This window comes from Bos javanicus, chromosome 26 (genome assembly GCF_032452875.1).
Source record: "Bos javanicus breed banteng chromosome 26, ARS-OSU_banteng_1.0, whole genome shotgun sequence".
Lineage (NCBI taxonomy): Eukaryota > Metazoa > Chordata > Mammalia > Artiodactyla > Bovidae > Bos > Bos javanicus.
The window spans coordinates 23,257,879-23,285,801 of record NC_083893.1 but is presented as its reverse complement, the minus strand read 5'-3'; the positions used below and the strand labels follow the sequence as shown (position 1 = coordinate 23,285,801).

Below are 27,923 nucleotides of genomic sequence, written 5' to 3'. Positions count from 1 at the left end.
CCATCAGGAAGACCAGAGTGTGGTCAGTCCCACCCCCACCCCTCTGAAACATTCAGGACGTCCCTCAGACCCACAGCCCTGACCACAGGCTTAAAAGGAGAAAGTCTCTAAAAGGAGCCCTTCCCTTTAAAAGAAGGCCCCCCACCCCAACTCAGAATCTCTTCAGAAGCAGAGAACTGTGAAGAAATCTCTGCTCACTAACCCAATCAAAATGGAGAAGGAATAAAAGGGGTTTTGATCAGGAATCCTGCTCCGCCTCTCCCCTTCCCGGCCTCACCCCTCAACTGTTTCCTCACTAAGGCTTTGGCAATGGTTTTACGGTGTCTCATGGAAAATCAGAACAGATAATCCAGCAAGAGCTCAGGGATACATGGGGGTTAAGAAGCCGGTGGCCAGGGGAGTAAGGAGCAACTAGAAAGCAGGAAGAAAAGCCTGGAAAATTCTGTAAGGGAGCTGGCCTGCTATAACTGCGAGACATTTTCTAAAAGGCTCCCTCCACCCAAAGCAGTAGTGCAATAAGTAAGCTCCCACCCTCTTCCCTTTCCGAACCCAATCCCCAGACCACCCGTTCCATTACCTGTCTAAGACCCAAAAGGAAAGGCATCCTGCAAGAGCATCATCCACACTAATGTTGGGAACAAAGGGCTTTTGAAAAGTTAAGGTCTTGGAAGCCAATAGTTAATTAATTGATTAAGAAATGAATAAATGAACATTAAACTTTAAAAAACAAGAAGTATATTCCACTGTTATTCCCATTATAGAGAGGAAACTGAATTTTAAAACAGGTTGCTGCTAAGTCACTTCAGTCATGTCCGACTCTGTGTGAGCCCAGAGACGGCAGCCCACCAGGCTCCCCCGTCCCTGGGATTTTCCAGGCAAGAACACTGGAGTGGGGTGCCATTTCCTTCTCCGTAAAACAGGTTAAGTAACCATAGAGTTACTATATGACCCAGCGATTCCACTTCCACCCCCAAAATTGAAAACAGGGACCCAAATAGATACTATGTACATGCTGTGGACGTGTACACCCCTGTCCATAGCAGCACTATTCACAGTAGCCGAAAGTGGAAACAACCTAAGTGTCCATCAATTGAGGATGAACAAACGAAAGGTGGCATACCCGCTTACTAGAAGATTGTTCAGTCATAAGAAGGAGTGGAGGGGCCTTCCCCTGTGGTCCGGTGGCTAAGATTCTACACCTCTAATGCAGGGGGCTCAGGTTCAATCCCTGGTCAGGGAACTAGAACCCACATGCTGCAATGAAGACTAAAGATCTTGAGTACTGCAGCCAACTCCCAGCACAACCAAATAAACAAATATTTAGGAAATGAATGAAGTTCTGACGTATGCTACAAAGTAGATGAACCTTGAAAACATTACGCCTAGTGAAACAAGCCAGTCACAAAAGACCAAATGTTATATGATTCCACTTAAGTGAAATAGGCATATTCACAGAGACAGATTAGAGTTTACCAGGGCCTGGGGGGAGGCGAAGGGGGAGTTATTGCTTCGTGGATATACTTTATGTTTGGGGTTAAGAAAACAGTTTTGGAAGTAGACAGTGGTGATGGCTGTACAACACTGAAGTATATTCAATGCTACTGAATTGTACACTCAAAATGGTAAACTTCATGCTATATATACTTTAACATACTAAACCTTTTTAAGTCATATAGCAAGAAAGGGGTTAAGCTAGAATTTGAGGCTAAACCCGTCTGACAATAGGGCCCCTGATCTCAACCCAAGGGTTTCACTCCCCCAGGCAAAAGCAGCAAACATGGAATGAAGAGAACTGCATTCAATGCATCACTATCTGTGTGACTTTATTCAAGCCTTACCCTGGGAAGCCTCACTTTGCTCAACTGATAAAATTGGATAGCTGTCTGTTGATTGTGATTTCGTAATACAGAGTGTCCCGAGCCGTGATTCCTGATCCAGATATCATTTGCTTCTGCCCACTCTGGAGACGTTGATAGACAGTGAGCAAGGGACAGGGACTAGCTATCTGTGCCCTTACCTAGCCCCTCCCCTAGGGGTTTGCCCTGGTGTGGAGCCAGCTCTTGAAAGAAGCCTCCTCTCCCTTCCTCATTCTGGAAGAGGACTCCTGGCTGTGCTGCAGGATAAACTTCCACAAGGTGAGCATTAACATAAAGTCAAGGAGAAGGTCAGGGGAGCCCTTAAAAAGGCCTTCTTGCACCCTAAGGTGGCTGAAGCCACTCCACAGCTCTTTGTCCTGACTGCTGCCACCCAGACACAATGTGGCTGCTCCTGGCTGTCTTTCTGCTCACCCTCGCCTATTTATTTTGGCCCAAGACCAAGCACTCTGGTGCCAAGTACCCCAGGAGCCTCCCATCCCTGCCCCTGGTGGGCAGCCTGCCGTTCCTCCCCAGACGTGGCCAGCAGCACAAGAACTTCTTCAAGCTGCAGGAAAAATATGGCCCCATCTATTCCTTTCGTTTGGGTTCCAAGACTACTGTGATGATTGGACACCACCAGTTGGCCAGGGAGGTGCTTCTCAAGAAGGGCAAGGAATTCTCTGGGCGTCCCAAAGTGGTAAGTAATGCCTCTGACCCCTCCCCTCACCAGCCCCTGGGCACGTTGAGCTCTTCAGCCAAGGCCATGCCTGCAATGCCCCTTCTAGTTCCAGAAGAATCCTGTGATTCTTCCAATAACAGCCTGGTGGGGCTGTGGGTGGGGAGCGACCCCTCAGACTTCACCCAGCTTCTAAGCTAGGCAGGAAGAATTAAAGGAAGACTTTATTTTCTGGCTGTTTCTGGAGGTGGGACAGGGTGGGAGTGGTGGTTTGAGGGGGTCAGGGAGCCCTTACAACATCATCTCTCCCAGCTGAAAAAGTGAAAGTGTGAGCTGCTGAGTCTTGACCGACTCCTTGCAACCCCGTGGACTAGCCCACAACACTCCTCTCTCCACAGATTTCTCCAGGCAAGCATACTAGAGTGGGTTGCCATTTCCTACTCTGGGGTAGCCTCCTGACCCGGGAATCGAACCCAGGTCTCACCCATTGTGTAAAAGTTCTTTATCATCTAAGCCACTTGGAAAGCCCAAGAGTCTAGCTCTCTGAGCCTGAAATCTGAGCTCTCATGATTCACTGAAAGAGTACCTGTAAAGCATTTAGCCCAGTGCTGGAAGTTCTCAATAACTAGCCTTGATCAACACTGTTCACATGGAAAACGGGTTAGTGATTCCCGTCCTCCGCAAAAAGTTGTGAGGGGGAAGTACCCTGATTCTTGGAGGGCTGGGATCACTATTTCCCTGGGGCTTCCTCGAGCTGCTCCAGCCCTGGGGAATTGACCTATGCAAGCACTTTTGGGGAGGACGCTGAAGATTCAACCTGTCGAGCTTTCTGTTTGTTCCTGGGGGCAGAAGGGAGTAGGAGCTAGTCAACCAGGAACACTGCCAGCCTCCAGTACAGCATCTGGCTGAGGGGACTCCCCTGAATGTCCTGGGCAATGCCCCCTGGCTGCTCATCTTTGATCAGACCAAGGCTTGACTCTTCTTTGCTTGGGCCAGTCGGCCTGGTTCTTGGGCCAACTACCCTCTCCCATCTCTGCTGGGCTTCTTCTCTCCAGGGCAAAGAAGAAGGAGGCGGCTAGTCTGATGGGGCCTGCAGATATGGGGATAGAGGACAGAAGGTCTGGGGGACCCTGTATAGTTTTGGGGGTCTTCTGGGCAGAAGCAGCTTGGCCCATGTCCAAGCTGGGTGGACAAGACATGTGCCTCTCCCGATGTGGGCCTGTATTGGGCACACGGCTGGCAATGGAAGGGAGAACTAAAGGGGGCTCAGCTGCTGTGCCTTTAGCTGCCCCCATCCCCAGAGGACCCAGGGAAGGGTAGGGGCCTGGTGTGTCCTCAATCTCTGCTCCTACAAGTTTAGAGAGTCCATCCCATCACAGCTGCCTCACCCTGTCATTGATCTGAACAATCTAATTCAGGGTTCCTTCTTTTGCCTTACTCTGTCTCTCTGTTGGAACTGGGAGTATCAGGCCATAGGTTCTGTCCTGCCAAGGCCTTGCAGTCAGGGTGGAGTGAAGCAGGGAGCTCTATAAGGAGGCTGCGCGACAGCTACCAGCCTCATTGCCCTCGGGGAGGGCAGGTGGATGGTGTCTGAGTCCTATGTCCTTTTCTGCTTTCCAAAGGCCACTCTAGACATCCTGTCAGACAACCAAAAGGGCATTGCCTTTGCCGACCATGGTGCCCACTGGCAGCTGCATCGGAAGCTGGCACTGAATGCCTTTGCCCTGTTCAAGGATGGCAACCTGAAGTTAGAGAAGATCAGTGAGTGCCTGGCTGGCCCTGGGCTGAAGGAGCCTGCAGAGGGTTGGGGAGGGAGAGGGTTCTGGTACCTCCATTCCACATTTTCTTGGCTACCACTGCCATCTGCTGGACATCTGCTCTCTTCGATTCAGATGGAACTGGTCGAGGTGGCGGTGAAGGGATGACTCAACTCCCGCCCTCACACCCCTCTCTCTCCCCAGTTAATCAGGAAGCCAATGTGCTCTGTGATTTCCTGGCCACCCAGCATGGAGAGGCCATAGATCTGTCCGAGCCTCTCTCTCTGGTGGTGACCAACATAATCAGCTTTATCTGCTTCAACTTCTCCTTCAAGAATGAGGATCCTGCCCTGAAGGCCATACAAAATGTCAATGATGGCATCCTGGAGGTTCTGAGCAAGGAAGTTCTGTTAGACATATTCCCTGTGCTGAAGGTGAGGATGGGGCCAGGTCCTATGGGCAGACCTCAGCAGACCCTGATCGTATCCCCAGTTCTTTCCTCTTACGGTTCACTCCAAACCTCATTTTTTTCTGACGACCTCAATTACAGTGACCTCTACCTCCTCTGACTCTTCAAAATCTTGCTGCTTCTCTACAGAAATAGGTTTAGCTTTTAAATTATGGGTTTTATTACTCATGATAACGTTGTTGGTGTTGTTGTTTACTCACTCAGTCGTGTCTGACTCTTGAGACCCCACAACTGTTACCCACCCGACTCCTCTGTCCATGGGATTTCCAAAGCAAGAATACTGGAATGGGTTGCCATTTCCTTCTACAGCGCACCTTCCCAACCTAGGGATTGAACACACGTCTCCTGCATTGCAGGCAGAGTCTTTACCCGCTGAGCACCTGGGAAATGCCATGTGCCAGTCCCAAAGCTCCACATGCATTAATCATGCATTCCCTTTGGAAGTGGGTTTATTATCCCCATGCAGATGAAAATACAGGCTTCAAAAAGTTAAGGAACTTAATCATGCCGTGAGACTCAAGTCTGTGTTACCTGAGTAAAGTCTCAGTCAGTGCTAGAGGTTTGATTGAAGGGGGAGTGGAGGTGACTCCTTTCTCCCTTGTTTGGAATTGTCCTGGTTGTCACCGATGGTCCCATTCTGGGTCCCTGTCCTGCTTTCCATTCTGGCTGAAGGTTGAGCGCCAGGGAGAATCTAACATTTCCACTTTGCAGATTTTCCCCAGCAAAGCCATGGAAAAGATGAAGGGTTGTGTTCAAACGCGAAATGAATTGCTGAATGAAATCCTTGAAAAATGTCAGGTAGGTGATGGAGCAGAAGAGATGACGAGTCAGGTGGAAAGTGGCAGGAGAGCAGGGTAGGGTCCATTTTGGACAGTGTAGGAGCTCCAGCACCTAGCCGCGAGCCTGCCATAGAGTCGGTGCTCAATAATCCTGACTTAATAATAAATATAAAAATAAATAAGTAGGAGTAGAGAAGTGAGGAACTGCAGAGGACCCTGAAGGGACCCATCCACCCTGCAAATTTAAAGAGGGCCCAGTGTTTTTTCCACTTCCACCAGTTCATGGGTCCTGACTAGCCTCACTCCACTCCCTCATTTCCAAGTGGGAGAAGCCTTTGTGTCTACAGTCTGGGTGAGAGTATGGCAGGGGTTGCAGATGGGGCTCCTTTCTCTTCATCGTCTCCCAATCTCACCCAACCAGGAGAACTTCAGCAGTGATTCCATCACTAACTTGCTGCACATACTGATCCAAGCCAAGGTGAATGCAGACAATAACAATGCTGGCCCAGACCAGGATTCAAAGCTGCTTTCAAATAGACACATGCTCGCTACCATAGGGGACATCTTCGGGGCTGGTGTGGAGACCACCACGTCTGTGATAAAGTGGATCGTGGCCTACCTGCTACACCATCCTTCAGTGAGTTTCTCTCTACCTGAGCCTTCCCAAGCACTCCTGACCCCAGGCACACTCACCTCTGCTCCAGGGAAAGGCAGAGTCCATACCTCGGGACTTCTTTGCAGGATGATTGGGTTGGATCCTTTACCCAAGCAGTGGTTGCTCTGTCCTTTGGCTGGAGCTGCCCCATCTTCTGCAAGCAAAGCCAGGGTTGTAGAGCCACCTCTGGGAAGGGTCTTGCCCTTCTGGGTGTGACAGTAGGTTCTTCTAAGCCCTTGCTCCTCCTGGGCTGATACACCCTGGTAACATCCACCCTGTTCTGGCCCCCAGTTGAAGAAGAGGATCCAGGATGACATTGACCAGATTATAGGTTTCAATCGCACCCCAACCATCAGTGACCGGAACCGCCTTGTCCTGCTGGAGGCGACCATCAGAGAAGTACTCCGAATCCGGCCTGTGGCCCCTATGCTGATCCCCCACAAGGCTGTCATTGACTCCAGGTGTGCCTTCCCTCCCAGGAACATCCAACCCTCCTGGTCCCTCCCCCAGCATCTGACCCTTCCAGCTGGCTGGTCAACCTACAGTCAACCACTGACAACCGATCATCGTACCCACGACCTACTGACCAGTGTGTCTCCTACCCACTGACACCCACTGACCCATCGACCTGACCTCCCTCAGAAGCTGCCCGCTGGCTGGGAGACACGTGCTCCTACCCAATCCAAAAGCCGCAACACACACACACACGCACTCATGCACACACGCACCAGCTCAATATGCACACCCACAGGCCCTAACAGACCCACAAGTGTTGATCCTAAGTGCTACTCAGGAAGAGAGGGCTGGATTCATATTCAATCTGGCAGAAGCTGAGGAGAAGATGCAGGAGTGGGCATGAGGGAGTGGGCATGAGGGAGCGGGCATGAGGGAGCAAAGGACTCTTTTCCCCAGGGTAGGGACCACGGAGACTTGGGGCAGAGAAGGTGGGGAAGGACGATACTCCAGACCCTCTTTTCCTCTCCCTCTCTGGAGCAGCATTGGCGACCTTACCATTGACAAAGGCACAGACGTTGTGGTCAACCTGTGGGCACTGCATCACAATGAGAAGGAGTGGCAGCATCCCGACCTGTTCATGCCCGGTGAGTCCCTGTTCTGTCCTGCCCCGCCAGCCACACAGCCCCCTCTGTGCCCACCTCTCCAGCATTGCTTCCCTTCTGCCAAGCTTCCTGCTAGAAGACTCCTGACTCCCACTACATGGACCTGTTGACACCCCTAGCCTACCCTACACTTACCCAGATTCTTCACAGCTGGGTTCCCCACTCTCCTTCCGCCAACTGCAGCCTCCTCTTCTGAGAAGGCCCATAGGCATATGTCTCCTGTGAAGTCAGCCCCCTCTCCTGTGGGATGGTGCCATTTTCATGTTTAATACACCTTTTCATCCTTCCTGAATATTCCATCTTCTCTGTGTGATTAAGGGCTACCTGAGAGCAGGGCATTTATCTCTCCTAAGATTGCCGCCCCCGACCCCCCACCCAAATAAGGCTGTCCACCTTTTCAGACTGGGGCTCCCCAGGCAGGGCCTTGTCCTCCCCCTACTCCTCTACTGACACTGACCCTGGCCCCTCGCTGATGGCTCCTTGTGTCCGCAGAGCGCTTCTTGGACCCCACAGGGACGCAACTCATCTCGCCATCATTAAGCTACTTGCCCTTTGGAGCAGGACCCCGCTCCTGCGTAGGTGAGATGCTAGCCCGCCAGGAGCTCTTCCTCTTCATGTCCCGGCTGCTGCAGAGGTTCAACCTGGAGATCCCGGATGATGGGAAGCTACCCTCTCTGGAGGGCCATGCCAGTCTCGTCTTGCAGATCAAACCTTTCAAGGTGAAGATCGAGGTGCGCCAGGCCTGGAAGGAAGCCCAGGCTGAGGGTAGCACCCCATGACTCCACCCTATGTGACCCCCACCGCACAGAATTAGAGGAGCTCCCCCACCCTCTCCCACCATTCCTTCTTCCTCCCTGCCCACTCTGCCTTCTTTCCCAGCCTGCAGCCCTGGCAGTGATGTGCATAAAACAATTTCTTTCTCCAAAGGCATCTGAGCAGCTCATTCATTTGTTCACTCGTTTCTTTCAACAAGTATTTTATGGACCACCTACTATGTGCCGCTCACTCACTGTCCTTGGACCTCAGGCTCCTTGGCCTCGTGAAACTTAAAATTCTAGTGAGGGCTGACAAATGAACATTCCAGAGACTCATAAGTACTTTGAAGTCAGTTATACTTGTTGCTGATGATGTGAGGGGAATGGCCAAGGTGGGGGTGGCTGCTGTGAATGAAAGGTTGGGGTAGCATGAGACTGGGCAGAGGTGCCCCCCGCTGAGGGAACAGCAGGGAAGAGGCTCAGGACACTGGGTTAACCTGCCACTCTCTCACCCCTGGACACTTACGAGGAAAAAAGCTCTCCCTTGAGGTATCCTGGCAATCCCTCATCACTGGCTTCTTCTGCCATAGAATAAATGCACCGAGAAGTATGCCTTCTTCAGCAAGGGCTGGTGCAAAGCTGAGGGACAAAATAGCAGGGAGCATGTGACAAAGCAAGCAGGATTCAGAGAGCAGGAAGGCAGTTCTACTATAATGTCTCCACAGCTGGTCAGGAGGGCAAGTCCCTGCGTTCTGTATTAGCTGTATCTGCCCCTCCTGTTTGAAAGCAGGGATTGCAAACTGCTCACCCATGGGCCACAAAGGGCCCACTACTGAGTTCTACGTCCACGTGGTACCTTTGTTTTACAATAAAAAAAAAATGAAATTAACTGTCAACATCTTAAAATGAAAAGGATTCATACAGAAATTCTGATTTCCAGCTTCTGAAAATCCTGGGGCCATATCAGATAGGGTTACAGTTGTACATGGCCTCGAGCTCCACCTTGGCCTCCCCAAAACCCCTACTGTCCAAAAATCCCTACTGTCCAAAAACCGCATCTGCTTGACTCAAGCATGTCACTGCCTAGCCCCTGTGGGCATCCGATGAGCTCCTCCTGCTCTCAAGCTCAGTAATACCCCATTCATCCTCTCACTCTGAGGCTAAGACCTGCTCAGAGGCCCAAATATGAATGGCAGACATCTGAACTCTCTAGACCGAGGCTCCAGCTACATCTTACAAGTGCCACACAAAACAGGTACCTAGACAAAGAGGAGGGTCCCTCTTCTCTGACTGAGGAGAAGATCTCTAGCCAGTCAGGAAAACCTCCAGCCACAACACTCAGGAAATGAGACAGAGAACCAAGTTCTGCCCAGTGCCTGTGTTTATCAAGCATCTGGCTGGGCGTTTTTATCCAAGTTACATATTCCTCTCTTTTTACGGGAAACCAGAAAACCGAGATTCAGAGTGATCACATACCTAGAACAAGTTTTCTAGATCTAAAGCCTGAATTTTAGTGGAAAAAACCCTGAATAATTAGCAGTTATCCTAAACTTTCATGCTGGATGCTGACAGGCACAAAAATGACAGATAAGACATGGACTTTGCCTTTGAGGAACGTTGAAATTAGTAAATTGTTAGATTAAAAAAAAAAGCTTCTGTTTCAGTTCTTATTGCTGAAAATCTTCCTATAATATTCAGGTTCATTTTGTGCCTCAAATACAGTCCAATCAACAGAATTCATCCCTTCCCCCCACCCCCCCCCCCAATAATGTGGCAAAGCCTCAGAGTCATAATTTGAAGCAATGATGGTTATATACACAACACACACATACCTAGTCAGTTTATATAATACACATTTTTACAGGACTCAAAGCTTTTCAAATTTCTTGAACACTCAGCCTCACCTTTGAGCCTGCCAGCCAGCACCCGACAAGGGATGAGAAGTGCTACCACCCTTATCTTACAAAGGAGGAACTGACACCTAGCCTAAGGCTGCAGATGACAGAATTGAGACTGTCAAAACTCGGATCTCCTGACTTTCGGTTCAGTATTCTTTCCATGACTGCGCCCTAGCTCTTCCAGTCTTTGCTTTACCTTGAACATGTCTTGATCAAATCAAATAATCACTTTGCCCAAAAAGAGGTGCAGTTTTCAAGGGGATATGAAATATTGAAGGTACATGTTAACTTGTTGCTGATGTACTTTGAGAAAGATTCACTACGGTTTCACTGGACAGTGAAGGACACGTGGGGTCTCAGAGCCCTTCTTCACTTTAAGCAAAATTCTAAATGTAACCTCGTTTTTTCCTCAGTAGTTCCACCCCACTGCACCAAGCTTTTGTTGGGGGCAAAAGAAATATTAATGGGACTTGTCTTGTGTGCCTGACTGTCTAAAGACCAGTGCTCAGTCACTCAGTCACTTCTGACTCTTTGCCACCTTATGGACTGTAGCCTGCAGCTCTCTGTCCATGGGATTCTCCAGGCAAGAATACTGGAGTAGGTTACCGTGCCCTCCTCCACTAGAGACCAGTACCAGAGATTTATTGCCAGTAGAAAGTTCAAGGAAACCACTGGCTTCTACCTCAACAAAGGGTTACATTAAAAATGTTACCCCTGAGCGAACAGATACAAGACTTCTTAAAATCTTCAGAATCCAGAGGCTTTCTTCAAAAGATTGAATAACCTTAAAGAACTTTCTGAATTTTAAGACCTGACATCTAAAGATTAAAAGAGACACCAGATGATTTAGAAGAAGGGGAATTTAGCATCCCCCTTTTCTGTTATCAAAGATAGATTATGATGCAGTCAAGAAGTAATAATTAGAACTGGACATGGAACAATGGACTGGTTCAAAATTGGGAAAGGAGTACATCAAAGTTGAATATTGTCACCCTGCTCATTTAACTTCTAAGTAGAGTACATCATGCGAAATGCCCTCCCGGATGAAGCACAAGCTGGAACCAAGAGTGCTGGGAGAAATATCAACAACCTCAGATATACAGATGACACCACCCAAATGGCAGAAAAGTGAAGAGGAACTAAAGAGTCTCTTGAAGAAGGTGAAAGAGGAGAGTGAAAAAGCTGGCTTAAAACTCAACATTCAAAAAACCAAGATCATGGCATCCAGTCCCATTCCTTCAGGACAAACAGATGGGGAGACAATGGAAACAGTGACAGATTTTATTTTCTTGAGCTCCAAAATCACTGTGGATGGTGCCTGCAGCCATGAAATTAAAAGACGCTTGCTCCTTGGAAGAAAAGCAATGACAAACCTGGACAGCGTATTAAAAAGCAGAGAGATTACTTTGCTTACAAAGGTCCATATGGTCAAAGCTATGGTTTTTCCAGTAGTCATGTATGGATATGAGAGCTGGACAATTAAAAAGCTGAGTGCCAAAGAATTGATGCCTTCCAAAACTGTGATGCTGGAGGAGATTCGAGAATCCCTTGGACTGCAAAGAGATCCACCCAGTCAATCCTAAGGAAATCAATCCTGAATATTCATTGGAAGGACTGACGCTGAAGCTGAAGCTCCAATACTTTGGCCACATGATGCGAAGAGCCGACTCAATGGAAAAGACACTGATGCTGGGAAAGATAGAAAACAGGAGAAGAAGGGGACAACAGAAGATGAGATGGTTGGATGGCATCACCAACTCAATGGACATGAGTCTGGGCAAACTCCAGGAGAGGGTGAAGGACAGGGAAGCCTGGTGTGCTGCAGTCCACGGATTCACACAGCGTCAGATACAACTGAGCGATGAACAACAACAACAAGGGCCACAGCAATAGGCATCCAGCTTGAGATATGGATTGTTATTAAAATAACTGTAGCCTAATGGTTCTTTAGGGCTCCCCAGGAGGCTCAATGGTAAAGAATCTGCCTGTCAAGCAGGAGATGCAGGTTCCATCCCGGGGGTGGGAAGATCTTCTGGAGAAGGAAATGGCAACCCATACCAGTATTCTTGCCTGGAAAATCACATGGACAGAGGAGACTGGTGGGTTATAGTTAGTGGGGTCACAACAGTTGGACATGACTGAGTGGCTAAACAACTGTTCTTTAAGCTGTATAAAGTTATTGATATTTGGGCAATTCTGAGATTCTACCCTTCTGGGGGTGGTTGTTCAGATTTTTCAGAGATAAAGTATCAGTTCCAAAACAGTTTGATCTTATCTACTGGCGATAAAAAGTGAACTCTAAACCTGTCCTTGAGAAGGCATAGTTCCTGCTGATTGGGGCAACCAAGATGTTAAGATTCTAAACTTGTGGGCAGATAATGCATATTGCTTAGAAAGCAGCAGGAAAAAGTACCCCTATTTCCTTCCTCTTAATTAAAACATCTCCGTTCGCCCGCCCTGAGGCCTCTGGCTTGTGACTGCCTCCTGAGCAGAGTGCCACGCACCAAGCAGCAGGAGTTTTCCGCCCATCCTGTCTCCACCTTGGCTCATCACCCTTGGTACCTGCAGGATGGATCCCAGACAAGCCGAATCCACAGATGCAGAACCTACGTATGCTGAAAGCTAAGTGCATACAGTTATTTTACATGGCGGCCTTGAGCAGCCTCAGATTTTGGTTATCTGCCGGGCTTGTGGAACCAAACTCTCGTGAATACTGAGGGACAACTGTACTGACATTTGAAGTCAGATAATTCGGGGACGACAGAGGATGAGATGGTTGGATGGCATCACCAACACAATGGACATGAGTTTGGGTGAGCTCCAGGAGTTGGTGTTAGACAGGGAGGCCTGGTGTGCTGCAGCTCATGGGGTCGCAAAGAGTCGGACACAACTGAGCAACTGAACTGAACTGAACTGAATTCTTTGCTGCGGTGACCCTCCTGTGCATTATAGGATGTTCAGCAGCATCCCTGGCCACTATCCACTAGATGCCAGTATCAACACCCCACTCCACCCCTGGCTACTTGTTGCGACAATCAACAATGTCCAAACACTGGTAAAAGTCCCCTGGGGAGGGGACAAATTGCCCTTAGTTTAGAACCACCATTCCAGCCAAACTGAACCACACAACTCCGTGCAGAATCGTGTTGCATCCACTCTTTGTCACCTGATTGTCCTTTGGGCTCCCCAACCACTCTGTAAATTCCCTAAGAGAAGGATGAAGTCAATCTCACAAGTGCACCTACCCAGCAAAGGATTAGACACACAAAAACCTTCAGGAAGTACTCATCCTGGTGACTTGACGATGAAGTAACCCCACAGGCTGTTCCTCCCCCATGTTCCCCACGCCTCTTAGCTACGCTGTACAAGCAGCCACGTGAAGGGATCCTCCAAGGGTTAGGCCAGGGCTGTGGCAACATAATTTCACACGATGACTGGAGACCAATCCACGGCTCTCTGGGCTTACAGTAACCCAGCACAATCTGGGCCTGGCCATCCACCTGGAATCTTACTCCCAAGGCAGGGAAATGATTGCACGTTCTATTTTTGTGGGCAGCCCATCCCAGCCTATCCACGGCTTCCTCACCACACTCCAGAACCACACCCCAAGGAGTAGGAGGTCATAGGTATTTACACCACTGCCTGGGGGGTAACCCAAGAATTTCCAAACCCTTGAAGAAACCACAGAATACACCATGCAATAATTGAAACGAAGACTGAGACCATGGGTCACAGTTCAGTAGAATTTCCTGAGAACATGTGTGTTAACCAAGAGACCAAACAATAAAGAATATTCTGAATCCCTGACGCAATGGCAATGCCTGAGGGAACCAACAGCTTCTGTGCAACTCAGTCCCAGCAAATAATTCACCACTTGCAAGAAAAGAAGTCACTGTGCCACACTCCAGCTGCCGGTCTTCAAAGCCTGTCTCCCTCTCTCCTGAGTGTGTATTTTCTGCCACTGCCCCTCCTATCTCTTTCAGTTAAAAGAACAAGATAGGTCAAGCAATTGACTTCGGACTGAATCTCCATTTTCGGCAACAGATGCTTCTCCTGAGGTTAAGTCCAGGTTTAAGTCCAGTTAAGCCCTTCCCAGAGGAGCAATGGCTACAGAGCAAGCGCAGAAATGGCTAAACCAGGTCAAATTTGCAGGGCGTTTCAACTCCCTGTTGCTACAAATCAACAAACAGAATCAAGAATAGCGCCAACAGGAACTGTCATCCAGGTGTTAGGGAGTCAGGGCAGGGGAAGCAATTTTATAGCACAGTTTGGTTTTTATTCCCCCCAAGTAGCCCCATATTTCTCTTTTCCTAGACTAAAATTTACCTCTTCAGGGAAAAATGGTGGGCGGGGGTGGATCAAACTCATGGGATATTATGGAGGAAATGAATGTTTTCTTTGGCCCCTTTCTGGATAAAAGTTTCAAAATCAGCAGATACAGTCTTCTTTTCCACTGAGTAACTGTCCAGTCTGCTGGTTTCTCTTTGCTTTGATAATAGGAATGTGATTTAAAAAAAAAAAAAAAAAACAACGATTTCTCTAAAAAAACAGCTTCTTGCAAAAGAGACGGTTGGCGGAGGGGTGGGGAGCAGGTGTTTAAAAAAGTCACCTGAAAGGCTTGGATGAGAGTCACCCTTTCTGTTAGGTGACAGGAGGGAAGTGAGGTGTTTATGGAGCTCCCGCTCGTAGTAGTCACAGATTTGTACAAATCGGTTCCAATACGAATTTTAGCTTCCACCTCTGGAAGTACAAACAAGTGCTACCCTGGTGTCTGCTGCATTATATAAAGCCAGTTCACTTCCAGCAGGGTCTCGCTTTACTATACCTAAACCTGGTATCAATGATAAAAAGCCCACACAGGAGGGTAATGGTGGCCAGGAACTCAATCCCAGACGAGGAACAGGGCCGCGGGGAGGCGGGCTGACAGGAGATTTGCTGCAGCAAATAGGAGCAAATGTGCTCCTCCTATGGCATGCAAGAGCGGGACGACACTGAGGACGTCTGCCTCCAGAGTTGCCGCCGCCGCACTGGAGCTCGGTGATCTCCAAGAGTTAACTTCGTAGTTTCAGTTGCCTCATATGAGAAAGGAGATAAGAACTCCTACCTCATGGGTGGCTGTCACGATGAAATAATCGAAATATCATGTCCGGCAGTGTAGAGGTTAAATTAGAAGATAGCAAATTCCCTCAGCCCTCTCCCTGGGCATGCTCTCCCCACTTGCGGCTCCCTCACAGCACTTTCAGTGTTGTCCTAGGGAGTCCCGAAGATTTCTGACTGTGTCCAGGGAGTAACTAGGGTTCAGCACTCTGGCTACTCTGTCGTATTCAGCATCAGGCCATGCAAGGGCCTAACACAAAACTTCCCAGGTGGTCTAGTGGTTAAGAATCCACCTGCCAGTGCAGAAGACATGGGTTTGACCCCTGTTCCAGGAAGATCTCACAAGATGTGGGGCAGCTAAGTCCCTGCACCACAGCTACTGAGCATGTGCTCTAGAAAGCCACGCACCACAACGAAGAGTAGCCCCTGTACAGCCCTACTGGAGAAAGCCCGCGCAACAACGAAGACCCAGTGCGGCTAATAAACAAATAAATTAAAAAAAAAAAAAAAAGTAAATAGCCCCCTGTGCCTCTACCCCATACATTCCAACCTGGGAAGGGCACACTGCCTGAAAGGGCCCCAGACCCACCACAGCGTCGCTGGGGACGACTTATTTCAGTACCAGGGATCATCACACTTCCTCAGTGAGGACACCTCAGGGGATAATTTTCCGAGAGAAAGGCAACATTCGAGGTGCAGAATATAAATTATCGTCTTGATGGATCCAGGCTGCATTCCAGCAATTAGAACTCGCACTGGTCCTTCCACACACCTGCTGTGCAACAACCGAGACCACTGGACTGTGGAAAGGACCACCTGCAAAAGCCACCTTTCCACCCGTGAACTGTGCTGCTCCGCTCCTAATGTCACGTGCCACCACCTGCGTAAAGCTCCACCATCCGTGAGCTCGCTCTACGCCCCCTACCTGTGAGCACGGGGATAAAGTTTCTACCCCTTGGTATCCACAACATGCTGTGAGTAGAACAGGTGCTCAATACTTTTCAGATAGAGATGTTGGTCACAAGAACTTCCAGCATTATAAAACCAATACCTTCTGAATTAAACATGAAATAGAATTCATTCAAATCAGCAGACCAAGAACATTCTGTTGTAATCTTGTTCTTTGAAAATCAGTAATCCATCTGCTAGGTATACAGGATAGATTCCCTCTTAACCAGAAAACTCATTTTCTGATCTTGCCAGATAAGGAAGGGATGGCATGCTCAACTACATGTTATACCTAAAATGTGCCATGTGGTGCCACAGCCCAAAAGTACAGCAGGTGATTCTCTTCAGAACTTCAGCCCCAATAAGCACAAACACTGTTCTCTAGTCAACCCTGTAGCTTCCAGGGCGTTGTCTTAGCTGTCCTTAACTGGAAGAACGAACACAGCCTAAGGCTTCCCTGGGGGCTCAGTGGTAAGGAATCCACTTGCCATGCAGGAGACATGGGTTCAATCCCTGGGTTGGGAAGATCCCTTGCAGAAGGGAATGGCTACCCACTCCAGTATTCTCACCTGGGAAATCCCATGGATAGAGGAGCCTAGTGGGCTACAGTCCATTAGGGCTGCAAGAGTCAGAGGTGCAGGATAAAACTTAGCAACTAAACAACAACAAGGCCTAGCTGCCCTTTATAGACACTGAATTCATGCCACACTCATTATTGGATTGAGGCCCCTCATGCTTTCCTTCCTTCTCTGTGTCATAAAGGACACCAGTACTTGCTGAAGCAAGGTCCTTGTCTTATCTCAGGAATACCTAATACCAAGACTCATCGATGACAGTGTTTCTCATCTGCAGGAGAAAACAAAAACAACACTCCCAACCTAATCTGTCTGGAATGCTCCTTCCCTGGCTCATATGTCTGGTAAACTCCTATTCATCCTTCGAGACTCAGATCAAGTATCACCTTCTTAGGAAAGCCTTCCATGCCCATCCTGCTCCCCAAGCCTGATGCTTTCCCAGCCTTTGCTGTCCTAGTCCCTGGGGGTCCTCTGTTTCAGGCTTAGCACACTGTCTTATAATTATACCAAAGTTACTAAAGTGCAGGGAAGGGGGTGAGGGGTGTGGGCCAAGTTGAGGCGGAATCTCTCCAAGTGTGGCCAGATATTACCAGGTCTGAACCACCTGGGGAACTTAATAGAAATGAAGATTCCTGGGCCCTGGCCCCACACCTACTGAATCTATATTCTAATCACCCCACTCCTAGGTGATTTTTATGCATTGGAGAACTACCGCACTAGAGTGTGATTTCTAGGAAGAAGCACGGTGCTTTATTTATCCTCTGTGCCAGATCCACATTCATTAAGTGCAGTGGCATTATTCAGTAGATGCGATGTGCATGAGAATCTTCCACAGAGTAAAGAGCAAAAGGGTACTCAGAGACACGCGTCTCATTTGGTACCTGGGCCACCTAGAAATAAACTTCAGAAAACGTGCCCCGGCGGGAGCAATGCATTAATCCAGCTCCACTTTCATAGACACCGGTAGATAGCAAGGAAAACACCAGGCTTTGGAATCAAAATGCCTGGGTTTGAAAATTTTAAAACAAAACAAACCAATCAACCAACCAAACAAAAAAAGCCAAAAACAAACAAACGTTAATGACCTAGCTAGTTTCCCTAGCTACCTGATCAACCTTGGACAAGTGGCTTACCTCTGTAAGCCTCAGCACAACTACCAGAGAAACAGAATCACAATCCACGTAAGATAGGTGTGTAATGTGTATTAAGAGGGAAATAGTATATGAAAGCATATATGTGCGTGTGTGTGTGTGTGTGTGTATATATATATATATATATATATATATATATATATATCTCGGAGAAGGCAATGTTACCCCACTTCAGTGCTCTTGCCTGGAAAATCCCATGGGCAGAGGAGCCTGGTAGGCTGCCGTCTCAGGGGTCGCACAGAGTCGGACACAACTAAAGCGACTTAGCAGCAGCAGCAGCAGCAGCATTCCCCACCTGCTGACATAGCATGAGATGCTTCCTATTTCCAACACTGCTCAAAATCCTCGCCAGGGCTTACTCTGCCCACAAGTCAAAAGGACAGCCCTTCCTGAGGGACAGAGGAAGTGCTCCAATAGGGTCCCCACTCTCTCTGCCTGTCTCTGCATCAAAGGAACTCTGAACAGTAACAAAAGCAGTAATAGAACATGTGGAGCTTTTCAGAAAAGCTTACTTTTAGAAGAATTTCAGGCCACCCAAGGGACACTCTAGTCTTGTTCTAAGCATGAGGTTAAACAGCAGTCCCTAGAAGCATATATATTTCTTTTGTAAGACTCTGGTTTGATCACATCTGTGGCTTTTTCTCACCCAGGAACAGGCAGCAGAAGGGTGTGTGTCTGTCCCGACCCCCGCTTACAGCTGCTGCTGATTACAGCTACACATTCCAATACAGACTTGCCTCTCAGACCAAAGAGGGGGCAGGGGTGGCCTGATCTCAGAAGCCCTGGAACAAATAGTTGGCAACAGCTGTGTTCTCAGAAGACCGCAGTTGGTCGCTACTGTTTTCTCATTCCACACTAGGTTACCGGCTATAACTCAAGTGCCCCTACTTCAAACGGCAGCTCGCAAAGTACTCAAGTCTCTGCCACGGGGGTCTGCTGGCTTGGAAAAATCCATCAGGAAGACCAGAGTGTGGTCAGTCCCACCCCCACCCCTCTGAAACATTCAGGACGTCCCTCAGACCCACAGCCCTGACCACAGGCTTAAAAGGAGAAAGTCTCTAAAAGGAGCCCTTCCCTTTAAAAGAAGGCCCCCCACCCCAACTCAGAATCTCTTCAGAAGCAGAGAACTGTGAAGAAATCTCTGCTCACTAACCCAATCAAAATGGAGAAGGAATAAAAGGGGTTTTGATCAGGAATCCTGCTCCGCCTCTCCCCTTCCCGGCCTCACCCCTCAACTGTTTCCTCACTAAGGCTTTGGCAATGGTTTTACGGTGTCTCATGGAAAATCAGAACAGATAATCCAGCAAGAGCTCAGGGATACATGGGGGTTAAGAAGCCGGTGGCCAGGGGAGTAAGGAGCAACTAGAAAGCAGGAAGAAAAGCCTGGAAAATTCTGTAAGGGAGCTGGCCTGCTATAACTGCGAGACATTTTCTAAAAGGCTCCCTCCACCCAAAGCAGTAGTGCGATAAGTAAGCTCCCACCCTCTTCCCTTTCCGAACCCAATCCCCAGACCACCCGTTCCATTACCTGTCTAAGACCCAAAAGGAAAGGCATCCTGCAAGAGCATCGTCCACACTAACGTTGGGAACAAAGGGCTTTTGAAAAGTTAAGGTCTTGGAAGCCAATAGTTAATTAATTGATTAAGAAATGAATAAATGAACATTAAACTTTAAAAAACAAGAAGTATATTCCACTGTTATTCCCATTATAGAGAGGAAACTGAATTTTAAAACAGGTTGCTGCTAAGTCACTTCAGTCATGTCCGACTCTGTGTGAGCCCAGAGACGGCAGCCCACCAGGCTCCCCCGTCCCTGGGATTCTCCAGGCAAGAATACTGGAGTGGGTTGCCATTTCCTTCTCCAGTGCATGAAAGTGGAAAGTGAAAGTGAAGTCGCTCAGTCCTGTCCGATCTTTAGCGTGGACTGCAGCCTACCAAGCTCCTCCGCCCATGGGATTTTCCAGGCAAGAATACCGGAGTGGGGTGCCATTTCCTTTTCCGTAAAACAGGTTAAGTAACCATAGAGTTACTATATGACCCAGCGATTCCACTTCCACGTATTTACCACCCCCAAAATTGAAAACAGGGACCCAAATAGATACTATGTACATGCTGTGGACATGTACACCCCTGTCCATAGCAGCATTATTCACAGTAGCCGAAAGTGGAAACAACCTAAGTGTCCATCAATTGAGGATGAACAAACGAAAGGTGGCATACCCGCTTACTAGAAGATTGTTCAGTCATAAGAAGGAGTGGAGGGGCCTTCCCTTGTGGTCCGGTGGCTAAGATTCTACACCTCTAATGCAGGGGGCTCAGGTTCAATCCCTGGTCAGGGAACTAGAACCCACATGCTGCAATGAAGACTAAAGATCTTGAGTACTGCAGCCAACTCCCAGCACAACCAAATAAACAAATATTTAGGAAATGAATGAAGTTCTGACGTATGCTACAAAGTAGATGAACCTTGAAAACATTACACCTAGTGAAACAAGCCAGTCACAAAAGACCAAATGTTATATGATTCCACTTAAGTGAAATAGGCATATTCACAGAGACAGATTAGAGTTTACCAGGGCCTGGGGGGAGGCGAAGGGGGAGTTATTGCTTCGTGGATATACTTTATGTTTGGGGTTAAGAAAACAGTTTTGGAAGTAGACAGTGGTGATGGCTGTACAACACTGTGAAGTATATTCAATGCTACTGAATTGTACACTCAAAATGGCAAATTTCATGCTATGTATACTTTAACATACTAAACCTTTTTAAGTCATATAGCAAGAAAGGGGTTAAGCTAGAATTTGAGGCTAAACCCGTCTGACAATAGGGCCCCTGATCTCAACCCAAGGGTTTCACTCCCCCAGGCAAAAGCAGCAAACATGGAATGAAGAGAACTGCATTCAATGCATCACTATCTGTGTGACTTTATTCAAGCCTTACCCTGGGAAGCCTCACTTTGCTCAGCTGATAAAATTGGATAGCTGTCTGTTGATTGTGATTTCGTAATACAGAGAGTCCCGAGCCGTGATTCCTGATCCAGATATCATTTGCTTCTGCCCACTCTGGAGACGTTGATAGACAGTGAGCAAGGGACAGGGACTAGCTATCTGTGCCCTTACCTAGCCCCTCCCCTAGGGGTTTGCCCTGGTGTGGAGCCAGCTCTTGAAAGAAGCCTCCTCTCCCTTCCTCATTCTGGAAGAGGACTCCTGGCTGTGCTGCAGGATAAACTTCCACAAGGTGAGCATTAACATAAAGTCAAGGAGAAGGTCAGGGGAGCCCTTAAAAAGGCCTTCTTGCACCCTAAGGTGGCTGAAGCCACTCCACAGCTCTTTGTCCTGACTGCTGCCACCCAGACACAATGTGGCTGCTCCTGGCTGTCTTTCTGCTCACCCTCGCCTATTTATTTTGGCCCAAGACCAAGCACTCTGGTGCCAAGTACCCCAGGAGCCTCCCATCCCTGCCCCTGGTGGACAGCCTGCCGTTCCTCCCCAGACGTGGCCAGCAGCACAAGAACTTCTTCAAGCTGCAGGAAAAATATGGCCCCATCTATTCCTTTCGTTTGGGTTCCAAGACTACTGTGATGATTGGACACCACCAGTTGGCCAGGGAGGTGCTTCTCAAGAAGGGCAAGGAATTCTCTGGGCGTCCCAAAGTGGTAAGTAATGCCTCTGACCCCTCCCCTCACCAGCCCCTGGGCACATTGAGCTCTTCAGCCAAGGCCATGCCTGCAATGCCCCTTCTAGTTCCAGCAACCTGTGATTCTTCCAATAACAGCCTGGTGGGGCTGTGGGTGGGGAGCGACCCCTCAGACTTCACCCAGCTTCTAAGCTAGGCAGGAAGAATTAAAGGAAGACTTTATTTTCTGGCTGTTTCTGGAGGTGGGACAGGGTGGGAGTGGTGGTTTGAGGGGGTCAGGGAGCCCTTACAACATCATCTCTCCCAGCTGAAAAAGTGAAAGTGTGAGCTGCTGAGTCTTGACCGACTCCTTGCAACCCCATGGACTAGCCCACAACACTCCTCTCTCCACAGATTTCTCCAGGCAAGCATACTAGAGTGGGTTGCCATTTCCTACTCTGGGGTAGCCTCCTGACCCAGGAATCGAACCCAGGTCTCACCCATTGTGTAAAAGTTCTTTATCATCTAAGCCACTTGGAAAGCCCAAGAGTCTAGCTCTCTGAGCCTGAAATCTGAGCTCTCATGATTCACTGAAAGAGTACCTGTAAAGCATTTAGCCCAGTGCTGGAAGTTCTCAATAACTAGCCTTGATCAACACTGTTCACATGGAAAACGGGTTAGTGATTCCTGTCCTCCGCAAAAAGTTGTGAGGGGGAAGTACCCTGATTCTTGGAGGGCTGGGATCACTATTTCCCTGGGGCTTCCTCGAGCTGCTCCAGCCCTGGGGAATTGACCTATGCAAGCACTTTTGGGGAGGACGCTGAAGATTCAACCTGTCGAGCTTTCTGTTTGTTCCTGGGGGCAGAAGGGAGTAGGAGCTAGTCAACCAGGAACACTGCCAGCCTCCAGTACAGCATCTGGCTGAGGGGACTCCCCTGAATGTCCTGGGCAATGCCCCCTGGCTGCTCATCTTTGATCAGACCAAGGCTTGACTCTTCTTTGCTTGGGCCAGTCGGCCTGGTTCTTGGGCCAACTACCCTCTCCCATCTCTGCTGGGCTTCTTCTCTCCAGGGCAAAGAAGAAGGAGGCGGCTAGTCTGATGGGGCCTGCAGATATGGGGATAGAGGACAGAAGGTCTGGGGGAACCTGTATAGTTTCGGGGGTCTTCTGGGCAGAAGCAGCTTGGCCCATGTCTAGGCTGGGTGGATAAGACATGTGCCTCTCCCGATGTGGGCCTGTATTGGGCACATGGCTAGCAATGGAAGGGAGATCTAAAGGGGGCTCAGCTGCTGTGCCTTTAGCTGCCCCCATCCCCAGAGGACCCAGGGAAGGGTAGGGGCCTGGTGTGTCCTCAATCTCTGCTCCTACAAGTTTAGAGAGTCCATCCCATCACAGCTGCCTCACCCTGTCATTGATCTGAACAATCTAATTCAGGGTTCCTTCTTTTGCCTTACTCTGTCTCTCTGTTGGAATTGGGAGTATCAGGCCATAGGTTCTGTCCTGCCAAGGCCTTGCAGTCAGGGTGGAGTGAAGCAGGGAGCTCTATAAGGAGGCTGCGCGACAGCTACCAGCCTCATTGCCCTCGGGGAGGGCAGGTGGATGGTGTCTGAGTCCTATGTCCTTTTCTGCTTTCCAAAGGCCACTCTAGACATCCTGTCAGACAACCAAAAGGGCATTGCCTTTGCCGACCATGGTGCCCACTGGCAGCTGCATCGGAAGCTGGCACTGAATGCCTTTGCCCTGTTCAAGGATGGCAACCTGAAGTTAGAGAAGATCAGTGAGTGCCTGGCTGGCCCTGGGCTGAAGGAGCCTGCAGAGGGTTGGGGAGGGAGAGGGTTCTGGTACCTCCATTCCACATTTTCTTGGCTACCACTGCCATCTGCTGGACATCTGCTCTCTTCGATTCAGATGGAACTGGTCGAGGTGGCGGTGAAGGGATGACTCAACTCCCGCCCTCACACCCCTCTCTCTCCCCAGTTAATCAGGAAGCCAATGTGCTCTGTGATTTCCTGGCCACCCAGCATGGAGAGGCCATAGATCTGTCCGAGCCTCTCTCTCTGGCGGTGACCAACATAATCAGCTTTATCTGCTTCAACTTCTCCTTCAAGAATGAGGATCCTGCCCTGAAGGCCATACAAAATGTCAATGATGGCATCCTGGAGGTTCTGAGCAAGGAAGTTCTGTTAGACATATTCCCTGTGCTGAAGGTGAGGATGGGGCCAGGTCCTATGGGCAGACCTCAGCAGACCCTGATCGTATCCCCAGTTCTTTCCTCTTACGGTTCACTCCAAACCTCATTTTTTTCTGACGACCTCAATTACAGTGACCTCTACCTCCTCTGACTCTTCAAAATCTTGCTGCTTCTCTACAGAAATAGGTTTAGCTTTTAAATTATGGGTTTTATTACTCATGATAACGTTGTTGGTGTTGTTGTTTACTCACTCAGTCGTGTCTGACTCTTGAGACCCCACAACTGTTACCCACCCGACTCCTCTGTCCATGGGATTTCCAAAGCAAGAATACTGGAATGGGTTGCCATTTCCTTCTACAGGGCACCTTCCCAACCTAGGGATTGAACACACGTCTCCTGCATTGCAGGCAGAGTCTTTACCCGCTGAGCACCTGGGAAATGCCATGTGCCAGTCCCAAAGCTCCACATGCATTAATCATGCATTCCCTTTGGAAGTGGGTTTATTATCCCCATGCAGATGAAAATACAGGCTTCAAAAAGTTAAGGAACTTAATCATGCCGTGAGACTCAAGTCTGTGTTACCTGAGTAAAGTCTCAGTCAGTGCTAGAGGTTTGATTGAAGGGGGAGTGGAGGTGACTCCTTTCTCCCTTGTTTGGAATTGTCCTGGTTGTCACCGATGGTCCCATTCTGGGTCCCTGTCCTGCTTTCCATTCTGGCTGAAGGTTGAGGTTAGAGTGGGAACTCACCAGGGAGAATCTAACATTTCCACTTTGCAGATTTTCCCCAGCAAAGCCATGGAAAAGATGAAGGGTTGTGTTCAAATGCAAAATGAATTGCTGAATGAAATCCTTGAAAAATGTCAGGTAGGTGATGGAGCAGAAGAGATGACGAGTCAGGTGGAAAGTGGCAGGAGAGCAGGGTAGGGTCCATTTTGGACAGTGTAGGAGCTCCAGCACCTAGCCGCGAGCCTGCCATAGAGTCGGTGCTCAATAATCCTGACTTAATAATAAATATAAAAATAAATAAGTAGGAGTAGAGAAGTGAGGAACTGCAGAGGACCCTGAAGGGACCCATCCACCCTGCAAATTTAAAGAGGGCCCAGTGTTTTTTCCACTTCCACCAGTTCATGGGTCCTGACTAGCCTCACTCCACTCCCTCATTTCCAAGTGGGAGAAGCCTTTGTGTCTACAGTCTGGGTGAGAGTATGGCAGGGGTTGCAGATGGGGCTCCTTTCTCTTCATCGTCTCCCAATCTCACCCAACCAGGAGAACTTCAGCAGTGATTCCATCACTAACTTGCTGCACATACTGATCCAAGCCAAGGTGAATGCAGACAATAACAATGCTGGCCCAGACCAGGATTCAAAGCTGCTTTCAAATAGACACATGCTCGCTACTATAGGGGACATCTTCGGGGCTGGTGTAGAGACCACCACGTCTGTGATAAAGTGGATCGTGGCCTACCTGCTACACCATCCTTCAGTGAGTTTCTCTCTACCCGAGCCTTCCCAAGCACTCCTGACCCCAGGCACACTCACCTCTGCTCCAGAGAAAGGGAGAGTCAGTATCTCGGGGGTTCTTCGCAGGATTCGCAGGATGACTGTGCTGCACCCTTTACCCAAGCAGTGGTTGGCTCTGGCCTTTGGGTGGAGCTGCCTCATCTTCTGCAAGCAAAGCCAGGGTTGTAGAGCCACCTCTGGGAAGGGTCTTGCCCTTCTGGGTGTGACAGTAGGTTCTTCTAAGCCCTTGCTCCTCATGGGCTGATACATCCTGGTAACATCCACCCTGTCTGGCCCCCAGTTGAAGAAGAGGATCCAGCATGACATTGACCAAATTATAGGTTTCAATCGCACCCCAACCATCAGTGACCGGAACCGCCTTGTCCTGCTGGAGGCGACCATCCAAGAGGTGCTTCGAATCCGGCCTGTGGCTCCTATGCTGATCCCCCACAAGGCTGTCATTGACTCCAGGTGTGCCTTCCCTCCCAGGAACATCCAACCCTCCTGGTCCCTCCCCCAGCATCTGACCCTTCCAGCTGGCTGGTCAACCTACAGTCAACCACTGACAACCGATCATCGTACCCACGACCTACTGACCAGTGTGTCTCCTACCCACTGACACCCACTGACCCATCGACCTGACCTCCCTCAGAAGCTGCCCGCTGGCTGGGAGACACGTGCTCCTACCCAATCCAAAAGCCGCAACACACACACACACGCACTCATGCACACACGCACCAGCTCAATATGCACACCCACAGGCCCTAACAGACCCACAAGTGTTGATCCTAAGTGCTACTCAGGAAGAGAGGGCTGGATTCATATTCAATCTGGCAGAAGCTGAGGAGAAGATGCAGGAGTGGGCATGAGGGAGTGGGCATGAGGGAGCGGGCATGAGGGAGCAAAGGACTCTTTTCCCCAGGGTAGGGACCACGGAGACTTGGGGCAGAGAAGGTGGGGAAGGACGATACTCCAGACCCTCTTTTCCTCTCCCTCTCTGGAGCAGCATTGGCGACCTTACCATTGACAAAGGCACAGACGTTGTGGTCAACCTGTGGGCACTGCATCACAATGAGAAGGAGTGGCAGCATCCCGACCTGTTCATGCCCGGTGAGTCCCTGTTCTGTCCTGCCCCGCCAGCCACACAGCCCCCTCTGTGCCCACCTCTCCAGCATTGCTTCCCTTCTGCCAAGCTTCCTGCTAGAAGACTCCTGACTCCCACTACATGGACCTGTTGACACCCCTAGCCTACCCTACACTTACCCAGATTCTTCACAGCTGGGTTCCCCACTCTCCTTCCGCCAACTGCAGCCTCCTCTTCTGAGAAGGCCCATAGGCATATGTCTCCTGTGAAGTCAGCCCCCTCTCCTGTGGGATGGTGCCATTTTCATGTTTAATACACCTTTTCATCCTTCCTGAATATTCCATCTTCTCTGTGTGATTAAGGGCTACCTGAGAGCAGGGCATTTATCTCTCCTAAGATTGCCGCCCCCGACCCCCCACCCAAATAAGGCTGTCCACCTTCTCAGACTGGGGCTCCCCAGGCAGGGCTTGTCCTCCCCCTACTCCTCTACTGACACTGACCCTGGCCCCTGGCTGACGCCTCCCCGTGTCTGCAGAGCGCTTCTTGGACCCCACGGGGAAGCAACTCATCTCGCCATCGTTAAGCTACTTGCCCTTTGGAGCAGGACCCCGCTCCTGCGTAGGTGAGATGCTAGCCCGCCAGGAGCTCTTCCTCTTCATGTCCCGGCTGCTGCAGAGGTTCAACCTGGAGATCCCGGATGATGGGAAGCTACCCTCTCTGGAGGGCCATGCCAGTCTCGTCTTGCAGATCAAACCTTTCAAGGTGAAGATCGAGGTGCGCCAGGCCTGGAAGGAAGCCCAGGCTGAGGGTAGCACCTCATGACTCCACCCTATGTGACCCCCACCACACAGAATTAGAGGAGCTCCCCCATCCTCTCCCACCATTCCTTCTTCCTCCCTGCCCACTCTGCCTTCTTTCCCAGCCTGCAGCCCTGGCAGTGATGTACATAAAACAGTTTCTTTCTCCAAAGGCATCTGAGCAGCTCACTCATTTGTTCACTCGTTTCTTTCAACAAGTATTTTATGGGCCACCTACTATTTGGACCCTCAGGCTCCTTGGTTTCATGAAACTTAAAATTCTAGTGAGGGCTGACAAATGAACATTCTAGAGACTCATAAGTGCTTTGGAGTCAATTTGGAGTCAGTTATATTCAGTGCTGATGGTGCAAGGGGAATGGCCGAGGTGGGGGAGGCTGCTGTGAATGAAAGGGTGGGGGAGGCATGAAGACTGGGGGGAGGTGCCCACCGCTGAGGGAGCATCAGGAAAGAGGCTCTCAAGGTAGGAGAGGCCAATGCTCGAGCCAATGAGGGGAAGAATGGTCCCTGATGAAGTCAGACTGCAGGCAGGGCCAGGCCCCGCGGAATGTTTCCAAGTAGGAGAAAGGAGTTCTGGTTTCTAGTCCAGATATGAAAGGAAGTCATAGGAGGGTTTATACATTTAGGTGGAAATGTCTGGCTCATATTTTTAAAAAATCATCCAAGTGGAAACTGGTCTGCAGAGAGATGAGAGTGGGGCTGCGGGGGGAGGTTGTGCTGGTCCCTGAGAGCAAAACGATGGTGGCTTACACCCTGGGGATGGCAGTGGAGATGGCAAAACATAGTGGGATTGAGTTTACACTTTGAAAGTAGAGCAGCAGGTCATGTTGGCTTTGATCCAGAGATTGCTGTGTGTACTTCAAAGCTTTGTCTTTGGGAGAGGTGTCTGTAATCCACAAACTCAACCCACCACTACCCCTCCCTCTTGTCTTGTTCCCCAAAGACTGGTAGGTCTCCTTTTCCTTGTTCTGTACTGGAGTAACCAT

General features: G+C 49.4%; 2 protein-coding genes across 3 annotated transcripts; both read left to right on the top strand.

Annotated features, from left to right (window-relative positions):
* The first annotated feature begins 1,994 nt into the window (after window positions 1-1,994).
* LOC133239350 (steroid 17-alpha-hydroxylase/17,20 lyase-like) lies at window positions 1,995-8,236 on the top strand. The gene is made up of 8 exons (XM_061403306.1): window positions 1,995-2,553; window positions 4,155-4,293; window positions 4,494-4,723; window positions 5,470-5,556; window positions 5,959-6,174; window positions 6,484-6,653; window positions 7,189-7,292; window positions 7,803-8,236. The coding sequence occupies exons 1-8, from the start codon at window positions 2,257-2,259 to the stop codon at window positions 8,087-8,089; spliced, it is 1,530 nt and encodes a 509-aa protein (XP_061259290.1). The 5' UTR covers window positions 1,995-2,256; the 3' UTR covers window positions 8,090-8,236.
* A 12,572-nt stretch (window positions 8,237-20,808) lies between these two features.
* LOC133239347 (steroid 17-alpha-hydroxylase/17,20 lyase-like) lies at window positions 20,809-27,054 on the top strand. 2 transcript variants are annotated; one of them, XM_061403302.1, is made up of 8 exons: window positions 20,812-21,388; window positions 22,987-23,125; window positions 23,326-23,555; window positions 24,317-24,403; window positions 24,806-25,021; window positions 25,340-25,509; window positions 26,045-26,148; window positions 26,658-27,049. In XM_061403302.1, the coding sequence occupies exons 1-8, from the start codon at window positions 21,092-21,094 to the stop codon at window positions 26,942-26,944; spliced, it is 1,530 nt and encodes a 509-aa protein (XP_061259286.1). In that variant the 5' UTR covers window positions 20,812-21,091; the 3' UTR covers window positions 26,945-27,049. The 2 variants fall into 2 exon arrangements, with proteins under 2 accessions (XP_061259287.1, XP_061259286.1); XM_061403303.1 differs by lacking the exon at window positions 24,317-24,403 and having other exon boundaries at window positions 20,809-21,388; window positions 26,658-27,054.
* Window positions 27,055-27,923: the final 869 nt, after the last annotated feature.